The sequence below is a fragment of the Euprymna scolopes genome, chromosome 42 (assembly GCF_053919585.1).
Source record: "Euprymna scolopes isolate OS-2025 chromosome 42, ASM5391958v1, whole genome shotgun sequence".
Classification (NCBI taxonomy): Eukaryota; Metazoa; Mollusca; class Cephalopoda; order Sepiida; family Sepiolidae; genus Euprymna; species Euprymna scolopes.
Genome location: NC_136523.1, coordinates 1,254,195 through 1,277,365, shown reverse-complemented (window position 1 = coordinate 1,277,365; position 23,171 = coordinate 1,254,195). Strand labels below are relative to the sequence as shown.

At 34.4% G+C, this 23,171-nt stretch overlaps 1 protein-coding gene across 2 annotated transcripts in view; it reads right to left on the bottom strand.

The window, feature by feature from the left end:
• Positions 1 to 8,623, bottom strand: part of LOC145266910 (nucleolar protein 56-like) — a 36,761-nt gene extending 28,138 nt beyond the window's left edge. The window contains exon 1 of one of the 2 annotated variants that reach the window (XM_080122699.1): positions 8,478 to 8,623. In XM_080122699.1, coding sequence (XP_079978825.1) covers positions 8,478 to 8,480 — 3 coding nt within the window. In that variant the 5' untranslated portion in view covers positions 8,481 to 8,623. Of the gene's footprint in view, positions 1 to 4,128; positions 4,150 to 8,477 lie in introns of those variants that run through there. The other variant, XM_080122698.1, reaches the window with a different exon arrangement.
• Between the last annotated feature and the right edge of the window lie 14,548 nt (positions 8,624 to 23,171).

The following is a 23,171-nucleotide window of genomic DNA, read 5'->3' as shown; positions in this document are numbered from 1 at the left end:
CAGAAAGTTAGAAAGTGCATCAAGTTAAAGATGGCTTTGGAGACGTAAAATTTGAAAGATGAATTGAAGTTATATTTGTCAAAATAAAAATTTTAAAACTTTTTCAATTGATACTTTTGCCTTTGTGCTCTCCAGTAAAATTGCAGTATCAAATTGTTGATCAAATAAGGTCACATGATATTTTGGCTAGATTATGAGGATTACATAAAAAAAAAAAAAACTACATACAATATATAATGATTAAAGCAGAATAAATTGTATAATTTCGAACATTATTGATAATATGATACGAGATGGAGTGACAAAGTCATGAAACTATGTTACACTATTATGTTACACTATTATGCTCAGTATCACTAGCAGTGTCAGAAATTTTGTGAAAATAGCGAATAATTCCACCCCATCTTTCCAAGCTTATAACTCCTCGAAAAATGCAATTCAAGCCCTAATTTTTTTTTCAATTAAAGGAGCAAGGACCAAGATTTCATTAAAAAAAAAAAAAAAAAAAAAAAAAAGTGTTTTTTTTTTTAAAAAGGTTTTAAACTTCGGACTTTACAGGTAAAATTCTACGAGAACAATATGTTCTTTTTGTTTTAAATTTGAATATATTATGTATTGACCTTTTCTCTTCAATTTGTGAGTAAATAATTATGTACTTAAGCGAGTCTAAATTAATTATTATTAGACATTTACAAAATGGGAGGCGTGAATTATTCGACCCCCTGTCTTTCCAAGCTTATAACTCCTCGAAAAATGTAATTCAAGCCCTAATTTTTTTTTCAATTAAAGGAGCAAGGACCAAGGTTCCATTAAAAAAAAAAAAGAAAAAACAAATAACGTGGTTTAAAAAAAAGGTTTTAAACTTCAAACTTTACAGGTAAAATTCTAAAAGAACACGATGTCTTTTTTTTTTTAAAATTTGAATATATTATGCATTGACCTTTTCTCTTCAATTTGTGAGTAAATTAATTATTTACTTTCCAGGTACTAAATTAAGTATTTACTTTTTAATAGACACTTAAAAATTGGGAGGGGGGGGGGGAATCGTGAATTTAAAAAAAAAAAAAACGTTTGTCTAAAATATTATATTCGATTTATTGGAAAGAACATAAAATTTCCCACTGACCCGGAAAATATCGTAAAAATAGAATCAATAGAAAAATTTTGATAGATTTTTAAAGTTTAAAGATTGAAAAATATTGAGTTCGGAAAATTCATTACTGTTTTTAAAAAAAAAAAAAAAAAAAAATATTTCTATTACTTTTAAAACAACTGTAATAGTTTATTTTGGAAGTATAATCCATAAAGAAAATAAATAACCCACTTTTAACAGAGAAATTCTGAGATTTTTATATTGTATTCGCAGTTTCGTGTTAGGGGTGTCAAAAATTCCTACAAAAATTCTGATACTGCTACAGTATCACAGCATTCAAACAGGGTCAGCTTTTTCCAACAAGCTCACCACATCCCAACCATCTGACCAGACACGGTGATTTAAAACTTCTTCCGTTATGAGTACAAGCTATTCATGATTCCAGCGACAGACCCTGAAAAGGTGAGAGCCCAGAATCTGTTCATCATCCTGTTTTACTGTTCTAACCCCGGTTTTGAGTCGTCCACCATGACATTTCATCCAGCCTAGTCTCAGTGCTGGATCAATGGCTTCACGTATGAAGTCACCTGGGGATCATCGAAGGGCGTAGTCAAACCAACAAAAGTGTCTGGTAAGGAGAGATCTTTGGAAATGAACTGAAGCGGGAGGGTCTATTTTATTCTCCTAAATGAGTTTTGTCATTTATTTCTAAACACTTAAAATGTATGAGTATAAAAAAATACTAAGTATTTGTGAAATGCTGAAAAGAAAATTAATCGAGCAATAGTCCATCGAGTCAATCATGCTAAACTTGACCATCAATGGATTAAGACGAGCTGTGGATATCCTCACAGTCATCTGAATACATTAAACAAGGCAAGTGAAGCTAGATGGGTATAGTGCTTGATCTAGCCAAAGGATTTAACATGGTCAGGCATGATGTCAAAAAAAAAAAAAAAAAAAAAAAAAAAAAAAAAAAAAAAGGGATCATCATAAGTTTTTGGGTGGATTTGGTGTCTGGGAGAGCCAGCATGCTTCCAATAAGAACTGTCTCTTGGTCTCTATGTCATAGCAGTAGATCCAGCTTTCATTGCAAGTCACTAGAGCATCAAGAACTGCGGGATCTGAATCGTTCAGCTCAACCATTTCCCTGTCGTCAAGACAATATCTTTCTGATTTTCTGAGCACCCTTGGGAAAAATTGCAAATTTTCCACATTTTCAGTCCCATACTGACATCAAACTGCACTTATTGTCTCTCTAGACACATGATGGTCCAATTCTTTATTTGGCCATCAACTCCAGTGTTCTGACTTCCTTACTCCTCCTACACCTCTCATCCTTGAATCTCTTATGCCACTCAAAAACTGATGCTCGATTCATGCAAAATGGTCCAAAAGCATATTTTTCTGTGGCATTTTAAAACAGAATTTTTTTGCATGCCGTTTTTCTAACTCGTCCTCACGTCCAGATTGTATTTTTGAAAATCACCAGCTGTGGCAATTAATTCCTGCTGTAGCTGTTCATTTGAACCTGAAATCTTAATAGGTTGGTCAACTCATAAGATGTATAGCAATAACATACTGAATTTTCAAGAGTCTATGACAATTTAAATGCCTGCACAAAAAGTCTGGATACTTATTGAAGGCACTTTATATAACATTAAACGAATTTCACAATGCAAAACAAAAAAAAATGAGAAATTAGACACATTGAAAATTCAGGTTTTCATTCTCAGAATTTGAAGGCCTGCTATTATTTTTTGTTTTTGTACATTCTTCCTCAACCCCCACCACCACTCAATACAGGAAATTTTTTATTTTAAGGTTAAGAGTGACAAAAAATGAAGGGGGTTCTGTATGCAAAATATACGCCTATAAATTTGCTTATTTGTGTATTGGTATTAAAACCCTTTTTTTTGTTTATTTAAAAGGAAAATACAGCTTTGTTATATATGGGTCGTAGAACTGCATTCATCTTCAAAATATCTAGCTAATTTGCACATTCTTTTAAACATTCATATTAATTCCCTATTAGTTTTTTTCGTTTTTCTTAAGATCATCTGCAGTTAACTATTACGTGTAATTATATTCATGCAAATATTCTACAGGATTTATACTTGCATAAAAAGGTAAACACAAAGCTCTTTCTATACATATTTATGTGCATATATATTTGTTTAAACATTTTGCCTACCAAACTCCTCTCTCAGTTTTTGGTCTAGACATGAAACTTGATACATAGGGTATTCAAACCCATGTGAAACTATATTTGGGTTTTAGCTGGGGAAAATCGGTGCAAAAGTGTGAAAATTAAAAACAATGGAATTTGTCAGGTGATAGTCAAATGACAACATTACGAATATGCATGTGTAACGTAATAGCTAGTGGTTCAGGTTTTAATTTTTAGCAAACAGGTCTTCATAGCTGAGGAATTAACGTCAAAGGAAAAAGTAAATCTTAAGCTAAATGTTTTGGTTTTGATTCTCAGTGATGGCGCAGAATCATTTTTTTTAAAAACACTTTAAAATCATTATTATATATTGGATCCAATATAATAAATATGAAATCTGCATTAAAATATCATATTTAAGTGTATTTTATAACCAGGCAATGTCGGCCTGTTAGTATATATATATATATCTGGAAATATATTTTATTTCCTTACAATATATACCAAGCCTTATTTAAGAAGTTCAATGAAATTACAGAGCAATATAGTGAATGAATGACAAAAGACTATATTCCAAAGTTCATGATGTTGACCATCTTATAATTTATTCCTTTAATTCAGTTGCCATTTAAAATTAAAGGAATAAATTATAAGATGGTCAACATCATGAACTTTGGAATATAGACTGTCATTCATTCGATATAAATATATATATATCGGATATGAATTAAAAAAAAAAAAAAAAAAAAACATTACATTTTTAGTTCATTTTTCACTTAATAATCGGTGAAAATTTCATCTTAATTATATGACTTTTGGAAGATTTTTAAACAGAGACTCCGTCAAAACAAACCTTACAACCCACCTCCATTTTGTCCGTCACTAGTAAACAGGTAGAAAAGTAACTTGTCCTTTGGTAACAGTTTTTTTGTTTTGTTTTCGTTTTTTTTTGTTTGTTTTTTTTTATATATATATTGGCCTTTTTTTTTCTCTATTGAGAATAGTTAATCGGTTAAACGGTTAAAATTATATGCGAACTTGAAACATGATCAAAGCAAATTATTGTTAACAAAATTATCTAATTCATTAAAAACTTGTTTGACAAAATAATAATTTTAATATTGTAATTAAGTTAAAATTTGGGTTTGTATTACTGTACACAGATTCGAAAAAGTTGTCAAAAAACAAATATATAACAAATAAATGTTATCAAAGGCAAGATAAGTTACTTTTCTACCAAACTGGATATGTTTTTTGTGTTTTTATTCAATGTAACATGTTTATTCAGCTCGAAAAACATGCAGTGTTTACCGATGTATTGGAAAATTCAAAATGGCGCCCGACTCTCTCTTTAACAGGTTAAGTTTGGGAAAAGGTGTTATAAATAATAAACTAGACAAAATACTATTAAAAAAACACCGAATATATGTAAATTTATGTCATGGTAACATATTTAGCGAATTTCTAACAGTATTTTGTTTAGTTTATTATTTATAACACCTTTTCCCAAACTTACCGTGTTCGGGCGCCATTTTGAATTTTCCTATACATCGGTAAACACTATGCTTTTCGAGCTGAATAAACATATTACATTGAATAAAAACGCGAAAAATATATCCAGTTTGGTAGAAAAGTAACTTATCTGGCCTTTGATAACATTTATTTGTTATATATTTGTTTTTTGACAACTTTTTTGAATCTATGTGTACAGTAATACAAACCCGAATTTTATAACATGAAAATCTGACACGTGGAAAATTTTTAATGCTGCTCTGCTCCGATTATTATAATTTTAACAAGAAAATCTTGAGTTTTTTATTACATTTTAAGGTTGCTTATCAAATTGTTAGATGAAAGTACAGACTAGTTAACAAATCTTTCCTTGTGTAAAGAATGGCTTTCTACATAACATTGTTTCAGCACGGTCCATAAACTGCAGGGTTTTTTTTGTTCGTTTTTTTTACACAAATTGTTTATAATGAATTGAAATTAGTCTATGAGTTTCACTGTCAATTCACGTTATCTAAGAGAAAGGGATATTTTCCCTGAACTGGATTTCTGTACCATTATTCAGCACAGACAGCACCATTTCTTTACCATTATCGATTGAGGTACGTCGTGATTTTTAGTTAATTTGTGTTTACTTGGTGTATCGCGAGCAGACAGATTGTTTGGAGGGGGCTTCGAAAAAAGCTATTTAAAAGGGTAAATTTTTACGCTCCAGCGTATTATAAACTCCAACCTCCCCATGTTAAGAACGGTTTTCGGAATAAACACCCCTCAACCTCGAAAGCCGTTTTTAACATGGCGAGGTTGCGGGTGTTTATACTAAGCTGTGGCAGGTCGTAAAAAAAAAAAAAAAAAAATACCAAAAGTTTATAAATTTTTTGAATCTCAAATATTCGATTGAATGGCATACTTAGCAAAGATAGAAGTGAAAAACAGTCACGAGATTCTAATCATTAAATTATATATATAAGCCTAATGAATCCTAGCGTGGATGAAACGCGGAATATTCTGTGTAGCTTAATTGCCATATATATTTTATAACTTACTATATAAAAGGAAGCTATATTATTTCGAATTAAAGCAAATACCATTATATTAAAATAAATTATGTAAATACTTAAAATTCAAATTAAAAAACATTTTATTGTTAAATGCATATGACGGGGGCACTTTTAAAAGTGATGTTGAACTAACGGATAAGACCCCAAACACAGATCATTTCTATAAGGATATTACTTTCTCTCTCTGAAAAGGTTTTAGTTTATTGCTAATCGCCTGAGGTGCCTTGCCAGGAATGCCGACGGTGCTGCCTGCAGTGCACAATCATCTTTTGCAGAATAAGATCCGATCCTCCTTTTGGAGCAATGACTTTTTCAATCCCACTTTCTGACCCTAGTTCTTGCGGTGAAGAAAAACTAAATAATAATCAGCCTTTATTGCAATTTAAATGCAACAGTTGTGTTTCATGTTGCGTTTTATTTTAGAAATAAACATTTTCACACAAACCACCTTCCATAAGATAACAGTTTCTAAGTTTACATGAGTACGTTAAAATGCATGATTATGGATTTAAAACTGTTATTATTTTGGATTAATCTTCGGTTGAATATACTTAATTATCAAAACTGCTCATCACGGAACGAAGATGTCATGTTCCAAAAAAAATAAATAAATAAAATAAAATAAAAATAACGCAAATTTATCAAGTAGTTTTCTTCGGCCATCATATATATATATAAAAAAAGGGGGATACAACCACAGCTAACTCAATTCGAACTATCGAGATCGAGCATTATAATAGATACAACTAAGTATGAAAACAAAAATTAAAAAATCGTAAATTTTGATTTCCTTAGTTTAAAAAAGTGGGTTTACACAGATTCGAAAAAGTTGTCAAAAAACAAATATATAACAAGTAAATGTTATCAAAGGCAAGATAAATTACTTTTCTACCAAACTGGATATATTTTTTGTGTTTTTATTCAATGTAACATGTTTATTCAGCTCGAAAACCATACAGTGTTTACCGTGGAAAATTCAAGATGGCGTCTGACTCCCACTTTAACACGGTAAGTGTGGGAAAAGGTGTTATAAATAAAAAAAACTGGATAAAATACTGTTAAAAACTCGCTCAATATATGTTACCGTGACATAGCTTGACATATATTCGGCGGGTTTTTAATAGTATTTTTTCTAATTTTTTATTTATAACACCTTTTCCCAAACCCAAAAAAATAATTGATCAATTTACGTGATTATTGGAGTATGGCATCTTCGTTCCGTGGAGAGTATGTATTTTTCTACATTTGTTAGTGTACTTCTAAACAAACACCAACCACTGTTCACATGCAAGATGAAAGCAATAGTCGGAATAAACCCAATCATCCATAATCATTGATTGAGATTGTCGGACTGACTTCCTCATCTTGTTTGTTAACGTCACAACGTTTCGGCCGTTTTGCCCTCCGGCCTTCATCAGGTGTTTTGTATCGAACTGGGGAACCGTTTGTTAGGAGTCTCGAACCCAACCCTTTATTATTATCTCAAAAATACAGACAATTACTATCCATAATCATTTACAAAATTCCGAAGCAATATTTTAGATTGTTTACAAAGATTCAATCTCACGCAGTATTTCACTAACTTGAAAAATTAGGGGATCACAGTAAATCGACGATCATTAACGAAGTATTAAGTGTTTGTCAGATGAAAGAACTGACAAGAACTGTGCACCGGAAGAGAAAAAAAATGTTTCGGGAGCTAATATTTTCTGAAATACTCAGGCGCACACGTGTTACCAGAAGGGAACTGCTTCTCGTTTAAACTGGGAAACGAGAGATACGCGTTGAGGGGGGGGGGGGGTATTATTTTTTTTCGCAAAATTAAACTGATTTCCATAAGATTTAGGATAAAAGCTATTCGAACATTTTTTTATTACTTTTGGCACTAGAAATCAAAGAATCTTTGTATACAGAGAATTTTCGTCAAATCTTCAATACGGAACAGAAATGGGTATTATTATACAAACACCGTGACAGCGTTAGGGTTAATTCGCTGTCACGGTGTTTGTATAAATTTACCCAGAAATGACCGAGCACGAGCACTATATGATTTGAATATCAGCTTGGGGGGGGGGGGGTAATTTTTTGTGCGTGCTTTTTCAGAATCTAAACCTGGATTTTAGGATTACAAAAAAATTTTTAAAAAAATAAGTTCGGTTCAAATTCTATAGTATTATGTATTGCTTTTTTCGCGGCTTTCAAATATTTCGAGGACTGACTCTGGATTCTCTCTTGACTAAGTACTGAAATTTTCTGACCGCTTTATTCTCTTTTATTTATTATAAAACATGTAACCTTAACATACGTAAAACAAGATCTAAGAAACAACACGAATTATAAAATATATTAAATACACAAGAATAGTCAGCAATTTTGTCCATTTAATAGAATAAGTTAAAAGGCAATAAATTTTTCAACCATGCCACATGGTGCAAAATATTTAAAAAAAAATGGGATGTCCCATGAAAGATTCGGAAATAAAATCGAACATAAATAAAATATAACTATAACAAATATATTGGAAATTAAATCTATTTTAAAATTATAAATTCATATAAAAAAACGTATAAGAACATTTTTGTAATTATTTATATAAACATTTTTAAGTAAAATGTATGAAAACACGTGGGTATTTAGAACTCACCATTTTGCCGTCCTTACGGTATTTGATCGACAGAGAGAGGGGGGAGGGAATGCGCCGTGTAAAAACAAACCTGGAACAATTATAAAACGGATCTGTTGATTAGCTAAGATAAACCATGTGACTTCAAATTACCCAATGGAAATTCGCTTTTCTCCAATTACTTATCTTCCGGCATGAGGATTTTAAAAACCTAAAATGTGAATAGCGAAACTTTCCGAAACGCACTATATGTATTTTGCCTAACATATTTTTAATATATTTTTAAGTTAAATATTAAATATGTTTACATAGATATATTTTTAAGCATATAAGCACATAATTTTGTAGGTTAAAAAATATTACTTTTTAATTTTAATTGAATTAAATACTTCAAAATCTTATTTCCTACCTTTAAAACATTGTTTTTAAAACAATCTTAACGGATTCAGTAGTGCCATTGTGCGCTTTGTGCGGTACTGCACGTGCACGTGCACTGTGCAGTTTAGAATTTAATTTAAATTAAATTCCCATTGAAGATTTGGTATCTACCTGAAGCCGAAAATACACTTGCACTTCTATAATTGTACTATCTTTCGTATGGACGTGGGGGAGGTAATGTAGTAGTATATATTGTTGTCATGAGATAATCCTCCAAAGCATTATCTCCTCCTCCACCTCCTTTAGGATAGTAGTTACTCCATCTGTTTTTGTATAAAACTAAATTAAAGTAAATATAATTCATATTTGGATCCCATATACCTACAAAGTCCAAAATCTTTCACCATACCTTCCCTTAAACACGCCAAAGAACTTTTATTAAGTACAATTCTTAATACCTTTTTTTTTTTAATGGAGAGTAGACAATGCATTGTCGATGCGTTATCGGCAGCTCCCGTTACTCTTGCTTCTCTTTCTTTGTCACTCAGTCCTCATATTTTAATGAGAGATTTTTCTGACAAAGGGAGAAGAAAAAGCTGTATTCTAGTATTTTGTGTGAACAGCTGCCAGACATGTCGGAAATTTTCTGTTTCTATGTCTATCCTTGTAGCCATGTCACTAGTAAGGGTGTTGCTGGAGGTAAACGTTTTATCTGGGCTGATGTTATCCGCCTGATAGTCAGGGACCCGAACCTTGGATTAACCATTAAGAAGGCTGTCCTATCAGCAGGTGCAAAGTACTGGGGCTGCTGTATTGCCATTTGGTAAATAGATTCTGGACTATACATTAGCTTCTGGTGGGGCCTCTCGATGATATATTAGTGGGTATTTGTTACGGCTTTACCTTTTCATGTGCTACAAAAAAATATATTTCTTCATTTCTATTTCTCTCTTACTTTCCCTCTCTGCCCTGCTTCAAGCAAGTCTGTCGAACTAGTCCACAAATCCCAAAACTCCATCATGAAAAGTTTCAATAAAAAATACACAATTAAACCCAGATCTCCAACTTCTAACGTAGACCCCCACTAACATGTCTGCTTTTCTAACTTCCAGAGGTTGAAACTCAATTACAGGAGACTAAACCAGATATATTATTTCTAAGCAAAACTGACATTGGACAGACTATTTCCCTACATGAGTTTGTAATTAAAGGATACTCTAATTTAACTTCTAAATCTGACCCCCAAGATCGCCATGGGCATGAAATATGTGCCTACATAAAAGATGGCTTTCCATGTGGTAGGGACATCTCCAAAGAAGATCCTAACTTACCCTATATGTGCTTCCGGGTTCCACTTGCTCAAACTACTGCATTTATATTTGCTCTCTATTGCCCCCACAACAACGGAGTTACTATCTTTAAAAGCATAGCTGAGAAAATTGACCACGTCCTATCTGCTTATCCTTCAGCTAATATTCATGTCTGTGGAGACTTTAATGTTCACAATGTGCAACGGTTAACTCACTAAAACAAGACCGATGATTGGGGGGGGGGCTCTGTCATGATTTCTCCATTGCTTATGACCTCACTCAGATTGTTCACGAATCCACCCGTGAATACTGACGGCCAGTATGCAAGTCTCCTAGACCTTTTTCTCACAACTTGCCCTGAACTGTGTTCAGCTTCCGTTCTGTCTCCACTTGGATCTTCCAACCACTCTGTTGTATCAGTTAAGATTAAAATGAAATGTAATAAGTCCCAGATGTACCTCTCCATTGTATAGTATATCAATACTCTATGGCTGACTGGGATAGCTTCCGTACATTTATATCAGATCTACCTCTGCATTCCATGTTTAAAAAGGATCTGTCTTCTATAGTATCAGACCTGACGGAATGGTTAATTGTAGGTATAGACCGTTTCATACGCTCGAAAAAATTCCAGCAAAAACCTAACAGTCAGTCGTGGTTCTTTCCAGAATGTGCTGCTTCCATTGCACACAGAAATCACTTTTTCCATTGCTTCCAATGTAATAGATGTACTGAGACTAAAACCGCTTTCAAGACTGCCAGCAACTATTGTAAAAAAGTAATAAAGAATGCAAGAGAGTTGTATTCTCAGTCTGTCAAATCCAAAGTAGCTGAGCAGAGGCTTGGTTTCCACCAGTTTTGGCAAATAGCAAACAGAATCCTGAACAGAAGCGTGTGTTCTATCCAAACTATCATAAATGGACCTGAAGTAATCTCGTCAGCATCAGACAAAGCCAAACTCTTTGCCAAGAACTTTCACCAACCTCCAATATTTCCTCCTGTATCAGAAAACACGCTATGTGATATACAAATATCTGTACGTGATGTTGCCAAACTAATCAAAAACCTTGATTCCAGTAAAGCAACTGGCCCTGATGGTATTCCAATTATAGTACTCAAAATCTTCAATCAGAAATAGCACCCATCCTTACAAAACTGTTTAAACACTGTCTTAAAGAGAAATGCTTCCCATCACCCTGCAAAATCTCATCAGTATGCCCTGTACTTAAGAATTCAGATGATCGCTCATCTCCCTCTCAGTACAGGCCAATAAGTCTCCTGTGCATCATGAGTAAGTTGCTGGAATCTGTGTTAAATAGAGAAGTAATCAACCATCTCAGAAAAAATAACCTTCTTAGTGACACGTAATATGGTTTCTGTTCTGCTAGATCTACAGCAGATGTGCTTACAGTTATATCTCATAGAATTAGCGAATCTCTAGACAGAGGCTACCTTTCTAGGGCAATTGCTCTTGACATATCAAAGGCCTTTGATAGAGTATGGCATAAAGGTTTATGTCACAGGATTTCCAGCTATGGTATAGCTGGAAATGTCTTCTCAATTATTTACTCATTTCTCTCTGATAGGCTCATAAGAGTAGTGGTTGATGGGCAGAAATCAGAAGCTCTCAGTATTAATGCTGGAGTCTCTTCCTGATCCACATTAATGATTTTCCAAATCACATTCTTACATCATTCATAAACATTTATGCTTATGACACTACTATCTATGGTAGCACATCTAAGACTGTAAACGACCAAGTTCTCTCTGATTCTCTCTCCTCTGATCTTGAGCAAGTGGCTCAATGGGGAAAGAGGTGGCTTGTTACTTTTAATGCATTTAAAACCAAGCTTTTATCTTTACATCATCAACCCTCTGATCTTCATCTGGCATCAATTGAAATGAATGGCTCTCGTCTTGGGGAGGCCTCATATTTTGACAAGCTTCTGGGCTTGACCTTTACTCCTGATCTTAAATGGAACACATACATTAAATCCGTTGCCAAGGCCACTGGAAAAATGGTGGGATCCTTCTATCAATCCAGTAGATATCTCACTGCTGATGCAATTCTCTATCTATATAAGAGCCAGGTACATCCAAGGATGGAATACTGTTGCCATATCTGGGTAGGAGCTGCTAGAAATTAATTTTAATTCTGGCAGCCATCAAGCTGCCTTGATAGAGTTCAAAATAGACTTCGTAGCCTCGTAGGGGATGTCCTTTTCTCTTCCCTGCAACCTTTTTCTCACAGAAGAGCTGTTGTGAGTTTATCTCTGCTTTATCATTATTTTCATTGCAAGTGCTTGGCTGAGCTCCAATCTATGGTCCCCCCTCGCCAAACTTTCACAAGAAACACCTGTCTAGCAGAATACACTATCAACAATTTCCCCCACTCTTTATCTGTGCCTAAACCTAAACGTAGATTCCATGAGCAAAGCTTCTTTCTTAGAACTGCACACCTATGGAATTGTCTTCCATTTTCCTGCTTTCCAGCTGACTACAATATGGTTGTCTTTAAGTCCAATGTAAGCAAGTTTTTGATGAGCCGTTCCATATAAGTTAACAAATTTATCAAATTTCCATTACTAACGATTTCTATATTGTCCAATTTCTACTGTACACTCTTTAACCCTTATCCTCGAGTGGCCTCTTGGCCTTGATAAGTGGTGATGCCTTTGTAAAAAAATAAAAAATTCATACTGTTAATAATTGTTAAAGGGCGGTGATTGCCATCTCTAGTTATTTAGGAGAGAGTAATTAGTTGCTGTACGAACATATAACCCAGTTTCCGTCCTTCACATACGTTCACGTATATGTGCGATTAAACACACTTGAAAAATGCATTCATTTTTTGTTTTAAAATAAATAAATATAAACTTAATTACGCTCGCAAAATGAAATTAGTAAATTTCAGAGGCGCAAAGATTTTAAAAAATATGCCCACGTAAATTCTATTCACACGCGCGCGCACACACACAGAGGGGATAATGCAGATATTCAGCCGTGCACAAAGACATTTACTTTCCTCTTTCTTTTTCATATCACCCCCAAAAAAAGTTACCCAATAAGAAAACAAAGGACATGCTCTGCTTTTTTTTCTGTCAATCCAACGAACAGTCTAAATAACTTTCATATGTCTGGCAAGACACACTTTTTGGACACTGAAAAATGATTTGTTACTTTTGTGTAAATAAACAAAGTTTATTTCACGTCTGATTTTTTTTTTTATTATTTATTTATTTGTGGTGGAAAAGGGATCTAATCAAACCTGCGTACCAATACATATATGACACAAAAACTTTCCTTCCTTGAAGGGTGTTTGCATATTAACTTTTTTTTTCAATTTTTAATATGTTATAGCTCCATTTTTTAGGTACTGGTGTAATTTGTAATGTCATTACCAAAATATGTTTTTGAGGTAACAAATATATAAAAAAAAATAGGGGAAGAAAAGCAAAGTGCTGGGGAATTTAAGACTCGGAAAAATAAAGGCAAAGGTAGCAATAAACTAAAGGAAAACAAAATAAAAAAGATGAGCAAATGAAAACCAAACTCGAAAAGTATATCAATTTAGTCAAGTTTTATTAAAAAAGTAAAATGTTAGTTGCTTTTATTTCCCAAAGCAAGGGTTAAAAGTTAACCTTGAATAAAAATTGTAAAAGGATTAAAAAAAAATGGAACATACAAAATTCTAATTTAAAGACTATTCTAGAATTAATTCTATCAAATGGGACAATAAATTTAAATTTATCGTCCAAATGATATTAACAAATCAAAACGCGGAAATATTTGTTGTCCCTTTTAAAATAATAATACAGTCTTATTTGATACGTAAAATCCTGAAAGGAAAGAAACATGAAAAAAAGGGTCTTTAAAAAATGTTCTTTTTCTTTCAGTCCTTCTTGGAGAGACGTTCTCTCAATCTTCTAGAATCTTCTGGTTTTAATGTTGTTTTTTTAATTTTAAAATAAAAATGTCCTTAAAAGAAGGGAATTTCGATTAAATTGTCTTCCAAGATGGTCTTTCCTTAGATTACTTTCCTGGAGAACATGTGTGCTGATAATCTGCTGGTCTTCTTGTTTGACAGGCTGGCAAATTTAATTTCTGTCTCTTACAGAAAAATATCCCAGTTTCTTCGTTATTCCTTTTTGAAACTGATAGTTTCCCAGTTGGTAAGACCTTGTTGCTTTGTAATTAACTGGGAGTTAAATTGTAACGTCTTTCCTTAAAGAAAAACCTGAAACATTATGTTTAATGTCAAAAAGCTTCTTTTTTATTTTTATTTTGACAGAGCTTGAAGCCCAGCTTCTTCTGTTGATGCCGGATAGCTCAAAACTGAAGAAAGTGGGCAAAAAGCCCTCTTCCTCTCCCACTCGTTCCTCTCAGGACTACTGTAGGGAGGAAGGTGACAACAATGATGATGATGATGATGATGATGATGATGATGATGATGATGGTGGTGGTGGTGGTGGTGGTGGTGGTGGTGGTGGTGGTGGGGTCTGGTGATAAAATTCCTAAATTACGTAGTTGTAGGGATTCCAAAGTCATGGTGGATGGTGTATGACTTATTTCTAATTTTTCTTTCTGATATACATTCCCAGGAGTTGCTGCTATACTGGATATTTAACTTTTACGGATGGTCCAGTGGAGATATTTACACACTCCATTGTGCTGCATCATATAGTAGTCATTCTCTAGCAGAAACTTACAGCTGGATGTCGGGTGGCTCACACTCTCTACTTTTGTGTGACACAACTTGCATTTGTCATTGTTAAGAGCACCCACCTTCTTAAAAGTATTGATTATTGAACCTTGATCTTGCACAGCCATTATAATCCTATCCTGATCATAGTGGAGTGATCCTCTTTTCACTCGGTTTATAGAGTCTTCTTTATCTATTTTTTAGATTATTCATCCAGAAATTATGGCACTTTTACACTATTGGGACGAAATTTCGGAAATTGTAAAACTGAATTTCACATGAAAACAATGGTATCTACATATTCTTTTTATTTTTAAATGATTTTATACAAAAATCACGAAAATCAATAAGGTAGAAAATTATTTATCAAAGAAAATAAAAAATAGATTTTGATAAAATGACACAGGAGAGTTCAAAAGGGAGGTAATTTTCCGTTTCGATTTAAACAAGATGGCCACAATGTTTCACTTGCTAGCACGATTAAAGTTGTTTTTGTTTTTAATAGTTCAGTAATATTTAGGTAATTTCGACTGCATAATTTGGAAGCTAACATTGCAATTTATTAGAATTGACAAAAAAAATCAGTCCAAACCATTGTTTTTTATCTGAAAACTCCATTTATTGACTACAAAATTTCGTCCTAATAGTGTAGAGGTGCCAAAAATATTTAGCCCATTATTGGTTGATCCATTTCTCCAGTTTTTTTTACAGTGGAAGGTCTTCATGTATTTCTGGCAGCTCTTCTGGGCTATTTCCTTGGTAGGCTGTGTCTCATTTGTAGTAAAGTCTTGTCCAAAATGTTTAACCAGTTTTGTGATAGAAGTTGTTCTACTGGCTCTTGTTTCTTAATCTTCATGTACCATCATGTTAGAATTTGGAAAATTGTGGCTCACAACACAGGAACTTTTTACAAGGGAGATTTTTTTCCTTGTTCACCATTTTTTCCATACACATGCACGTCTTTTGCTGATGGAGGTTCACTCATCAAACATGAATGAAAAACTGACTCCTTTCCCTTAGAGTTTGGCTATTCATGTTCATTAACTCTCGCCACTTCATGTGGCTTATCTCATTTTTCTCCATAAAACACAGCACACCTCTTATACCTTCTGCTCCTCCTGGTTTTCCTGCAAGAGGCAAAAAAGTAAAGAAGATAAATTATTTCCTTGGATTTCTCTTCGGATCTTGATGTCAGGGATTGTTATTGTTCCATTTGCATAATAACGTTGTTGTGTGCTGTATCTTTATGGTTTTCTTGATTATTGGATTGATCTTAAATAAATCAAGGCACTGTCGTAACCATGTGTGGCGCACATCATCATCATATGCCTTTTAGTAATCAATCCAGACTTCCCTGCCTCTTCATACATCATGGATGGTTTTATTAATCAACAACTGATTCTTGGTGTCTAATCACTAGGACTATCGCAGCAGCATATTCTTTTCCTTATTATATTATTATATTATTATACAGGTATATATTCACTGATATCTTATATGTTTTTATGTAGTGTGATTAATTGTGTCTAACTGTGTCGGATATATACTCGAGAGTAAAAACAATGAAAAGAATATGCTGTTGTCACTTCCTCTTCCATTCTGCTTGTTCTTTTTCCAGTTATACTCCAAAAGAGAGGTGTTCAAGATGCTGTCAATAACCAGGCCAGTGAAGAACGTGTAAGACATAATGAGACAGCAGATGAGCCTGTATTTACTAGGTTGTTGTGTCTCACATGTTTTGGGTATGTGAGTTGTATTACTTTTTACTAGTGATGCTGGTGTGACCTTCTCATCCTTCAACAGTCTGGTAGAGCAGTTACTATAATAACTATGAAGTGCTGCTTAGGCCAGAAATTTAGTAAGTTGTTGATTCCAGGTTTTGTGATTCTCGGATCAATCTAACTTTCGTTTTATCACTCCAGATGTTATCTTTGACTCTGGCATTTCAATTGGCATCTTAATTGCATGCTTCCTCTTTTTATCAATGCATTATATTTTACTTCCCATATTGTATTAAATTCTATACTAGGTCTACTTAGTAATTGGTTGAGTGACAGTCACGCCCCCTACATAAAAAATCATGACTAAGAACTGTGTATATGAAATCCCATGTAAATGTGGTGTCGGAATTTTATCTTGCTTCCAGATAAATTCGACGCTAAAGTAACTAACCTGAAAAAAAAAAAACAGCTTGAAACAAAAGAGGGAGAGAGGGTAAAGAATAAAATATAAAGGTCTTGCTTTGTAACGAAGAAGAGACTTTATTCACAATAAAATTAATTGCAAATTTTTCCCTTTGCGGGCATTAAACTTATGAAACACCAAGGTAACATGTAAAGAAAAAAATAACACTGGTTCTTATAAAGAAGATGTGTGTACCCATTAACGAATACAATAATAATATTCAAAATAGTATCTCCTAATCACACTCGCATATGAAATTAATTTTAGGAGCATACTCACAAAATGAAAGCCAGTGAGGCACGTGCCTTTTTCTTTTTTTTGTTTAAAGTCCTTTTAGAATTTTCTCTCCCTCCATGTTTGCGTGCAAACCGTAGACACACAGAGGGATTTCAGAAGCAAGACTGCGTCGCTTGTCCGGGTTCTTTTTTTTACCAGATTTTCTTCTTTGTAGGAGATTCCAAAATTCCTTGTCTCGTAAAACAAGGTATTTTCTTTAAGATAATTTCACTCCTTCTAAAATACGTGCAGAACCGTAGTCACGTAGATAATTTTCAGAAGTCTGTCTTGTCACATACCCGGGGTTCTTGTCGGGTTTTCTTCTTTGAAGGAGGCTCGTCAAAATTCCATTTTCAGCACCGGGCAATGAACCAGTCATCCAATCTCCACGTCTGTGGAATTTCAAAAAAGAAAGAATCTCGCGCTGGGCTCGTGACATCATCAGAGCTAGCATTTTCCTTTTCTCAAATTAAAGGGAGTTTCGTACAAATCCAAAATATACGAAACTAAAAATCATAAAGGATATGAAATACAGAAAATCATATATAAGAACCAGATAAAAAATAATAAATGTAAACAAGGGGGGGTGCACCATTATTGGTACAAAAAAAAATTCCACTGAAAGTATGGTTAGAAGAACATCAAAAAGCCGTGGTACACAGAGAGTCTGAAAAGCCAGGTATAGCTGACCATATCTGGAAGGAAAAGGGAAACCATCTACCATTATGGGACAAAGTAAAAATTATAGACAGAGAAGAAAGGCGGAGTGTAAGATGACATATGTTGGGGAATAATCAATTACTAAGTAGACCTAGTATTGAATTTAATACAATATGGGAACCATTAATTATAAACAATAGATAATATGTACAAGTAATAAGTAAAAACATTAATATGTATAGATATATGTTAATATATAGTAAGAATTATTAATAAATAGTGATATTTACAACTAGAAATGAAAGAGGTTTAAGGCTCCTAAAATATATACTATAATTGTCTGCAAGGGCCTGTGATGCAGTGGTTAGAATACTTGGAAAAATCAGTCGTAAAAAGTGATATTCTCCTGAAGTGTGGGCGACCGAAAAATACAATTATAAAAGCCAGGTACAGCTAATGATAGAGTACTATTGCTACATCTAAGCAAGAGTTAGTAGAAGCAGTTTATCCTGCCTTGACACAGTTCAAAATAGACTTTGTAGCTTAGTGAAGGATGCTCTTTTCTCTTCCCTGCAACCTCTTTCCCAAAGAAGACACATTGCGGGCCTGTCTCTGCTTTATTGTTATTTTCATGGCAAGTACTCATCTGAGCTTCAATCTATGGTCCCCTCTCGCTAAACTTTCATGAAAAACACTCGTCTAGCCAAAACCACTGTCAATAATTTCCCACACTCTTTATCTGCACCTAAACCTAAACGTAGATTCCATAAACAAAGCTTCTTTCTTAGAATTGCATGCCTGTGAAATTCTCATCCGTTTGCCTGCTTTCCAGCTGGCAACAATTTAATTGTCTTCAAGTCCAACGTAAACAAGTTCTTGATGAACCGTCTCCCTAAGTAATCCAATTTACAAAATTTCCACTACTTATGATTACTACGCTATGATCCCATTGATTAATGTATACCCATAAACCCTTATCCTCGAGTGGTCTCCGGGCCTTGATAAAAAAACTTAGGATCTCTATCCAGTCATGGCTGATGGAACAAGAGCACGCTAACCCTGTGAAGTAAATAAAGGGTTCTGCTCGAAATTTCATCCACATTCCCGAGTTCGACACGATACACCTGAAGAAAGTCGGAGGTTATATCAACCGGAACGTTGTTAAAATGACACTAAAGATGAGAACAGTAGTCTGATGAATCCAAATAATACAAATAACCAATCCTCATCTCAAAAATTCAGAAACGTCATACAAAGAAATTATTTATATTTATCTAATAATATAACTTTATCTATTTTATATTATATTTATTTCCTGTAATATGTTAATTTGGGTAATATCTAAAATGGGTTTACACAGGTAGTGTATATGAAAGTACTTACTTTTAATAAATTGCATTTAATTTTTTTTTCTTAGGTTAAATTGTTTGGTAATTTACAACGTGATAATTTTATGGTGTAAACATTTCTATATACATTTAAAATCATAGCTGTATATCAAATAACTCTGTATACTTTAATTTAAATTGATAACGACTCAATTAAAAAGTAATTTTCTATTCTAGGAGACGATTCTTTAATCTGCATAACCTATTAATTGGCCCAGTTAAAGGGAGATAATTCAATTAGAAATTTTATCAGTTAATTACATTGTATGTTAGAATCGCAAATTATTTACCCAAATCATATTTTATTTCTTTTATATACAGGGTGTACAAAAAGTCACTGAAGGGTTTTGAACTTAAATAGATTCTTCATTTGTTGATGATATCTTTCTTTAATTTTAACACAATCTGACTAAGACATTGGGAAATTTTTAAAAAGAAAACGCAAAATTCAAACAATATTTATGAAAAATAATGTCTTTTAAATGTTGTACATTTTCAGCTTCGCATATTTGTACTCTTTCCAAAACATTATTCATGATGGATTGCAGAATCTCTGGATTGCTATTTAACTCCCTTATTTCGTTCCTGATGTTTTCTTTCAATTCTTGCAGGGTTTAGGGTTTGACGTTTCGCTGTCTGCCTTCAATATATACAAGAAACTTTCTCTTCCGCCAATAGCTATAGCTAAAGATACATTACCTGAAAGTGCTCCTTTCAAACTCCTTGGCTTAACGTTCACAAGGAACATAAGTTGGAACAGATACATTGAGAGCATTGTCAGGGCCACTGCGAGGAAGGTGGGCTCTCTCTACCGTGCTAGAAAGTTACTTACACCTGAAAGTATCCTGTACAGGCCACTATTCGCCAATGAATGTAGTATTATTGTCACGTTTGGGCTGATTCATCTGCTACTAGTCTCTTGCTTCTGGACAGCGTTCAAAAGAGAGTCGCCAACCTGATAGGTCCTGAACTGTCATCTAGGCCTCTGTCCCATCAACAAAATTTTGCATCCCAAGTATTTTAATGGTGGATGCTCTGATAAACTACAAGTCCTTATACTCCCTCGATGTAAATACCCCTAAGAAATCCAATCAGCAGCAAAGTTCCACCCCTACACAGTAGAGATCCCTAAATGTAAGAAGGCCTTCCACTCTAATAGCTTCTTCCCCAGAACTGCTAGACTTTTGAACTCCCTTACGGGTTCCTGCTTTCCCAACTGTACTGACATGCAGAAGTTCAAGTGTAATGTGAACAGACATCTTACTGCTCAACTCCCTACATAGTATCCCTGTAACATATGGCCCTAATAGTAGCCCTCTACATCAAAGTGACACTGTGCCTTGTTTGAGGTAAAAATGAAATAATAAAAAAAAAGATAAAGAATGAGGGAAATTATTGATAGTGGTTTCAGCTAGACAAGTGTTTTTCATGAAAGTCAGGCCAGAGGGACCATAGATTGGAGCTCAGACGAGCACTTGCCATAAAAATAATGATAAAACAGAGACAGGCTTGCAACATTTCTTCTGTGGGAAAGAGGTTGCCGGGAAGAGAAAAAGGCATCCTTCACTAGGCTATAAAATCTATTTTGAACTGTGTCAAGGCAGGATAAGCTGCTTCTAGCAGCTTATCCTGCCTAGATGTGATAACAGTACTCCATCTTTGGATGTACTTGGCTCTTATACAGATAGAGAATTGCATCAGCAGTGAGATATCTACTGGAACTTTTAATTAAATATAATTTGTGTAATTGAATGTAGAAGTTTTGATCACAATTTTTCAGGCTGGTAAATAATTCACAGCCTTAAATTACCAACTTAGATATCTCAGCTAAAAAATACCCTTTGTTTTATAATAAAATATTAACAAACATTCTGTGTTTTTCTATATGTGTAAACTTCCATTTTAAACACATATAAAATATCTCTTTTGTGAATTTATGCTTTTGAATTCATTATTTTGTTTGTGTTTATCTTCTATCTTACATTTGAGTTTAAATCTAAAAGCAGGTTTCACTTGCACGAACCTTTTCTAGTCTCACACAAAAACACGCATTCACATTTCAAGCCATATTACTTGTCATATACATACGCGCACACAAACATACGCGTGCACGTCCACACATGTACATATATTCACGTTCGCGTACATACACTCACATTCACGTGTATAAACACACGCTAACGTACGCACATGTACGCACACATGGACATCGTCACTTCCCCTTTCAAAGGAAATCCACACATGCGCAAAAGACCACTGGAAACAACTATAAAAGCAAGAGACAAGCTGTTTCCAGCCCTTTTTCGGACCAGCTTCCGAGCTGGGCGGTCTACGGACCGACAATGTGCCTTTTTGGCAGGCATGCGCACGCGCGTGCCTCACGTCACTTATGTGGGACAAAAAGCTAACAGACCGTACGTACACTTTATATGCTTTCTCTCTCCATGAACTGGATTGACATTCTCACTCTTTCTTTCTCTCTATCAACAACTTGTGCCGGAGAACACCTCCGTGTAGCTGACTGCTAACATGTCTTTGTCTACACGCTGGACTATCATTCCCATTTCCACTACATTACTCACTTCTCTTCCCATGCGCGAACAAATGATAGTGACCCGAACATGAGATGAACACACATTTCCTTTTTTTTCTACACCACCAGTCCCGCAACAAATGATAGTTACACCCGAACGCGGACATGAACACGTGTTATATCTTGTTGTGGACCAGGATATAAATACCCTAACTCGCTACAAGAAAAAATAATGAAACGAATTGAATGAAGGAAACAAAGAACTCAAATGCTGGAATAAAATAAACATGTTGTTTATTTTCTGTTAAGAAATGAAAGTCTTGGATGTACACGTGTTCATTCGGCCGTTGATGACTACGCGTGTGGAAGGAAAGGGGAATGCAATAGAGAAACACGAAGCGGTAAGCCAGCCTGTAGAAAGAGAGGGTTAAGCTCAGTAGAGAGTCGCGCACATGTCTGTGTTGATGGACCAAAGCCGAAGGGGAGATAGAGTGAGAAAGTCAATCCAGTTCATGGAGAGAGAAAGCGTATAAAGTGTACGTGCGCTTATCCCACATTACAGTAGCAGGGAAAGTGACGTTAGGACGTGCGGTCGGTTCGTCGACTCAACAGGTTGAACGATGGTTTGGACGAAAAAGGGAAGTTGACAGGTTTTGTTGACTTTTATACTGGAGTTAGTGTTCTGGGTGCGCATGTCTGGTTTTCACTTAAAAGGAAGTGACGTCACAGCTCGGGTGTGTGTATGTGCATGAATGTGAGTGTGTGTATAAGGTTGTGTATATGAGTGCGTGTGTGTGTGTGTGTGCGTACGTGCGTGCGTACATGTGAGTGTATATGTGAGGGAAAACATGTTCAAACAATCTAAAACATTCATTTTTCAACAGTAAATAAACGACATGTTTATTTTATCCAGCAATTGAGTTTTTGTTTCCTTCCTTCCATTCGTTTCATTATTTTTCTTTTGTAGCGGGATTAGGATTTATATATCCTAGTCCTCTACACACTAAAAAATATCATCCTAAAACTGGTTCTTGCCAAAATCTTCCTCTCAAATTGGAACCCCTAAACAGAAGACCTCCAAAAAATAGCTGGACCAACCCAAGCGATTTAGAATGGGTAGTAATTCTGGCAGAGTGTTGAGCGTGGGTGAGTAGAATGGTGGCCACTATTTATTCATAAAAATGCATTCATAAAAAACTACTCAAAAAGTAATTATTTTATTTATAATATGTTTTTGGTTTAATGTTTTGTTTGTAGAAAAACACACACACACACACACGCACG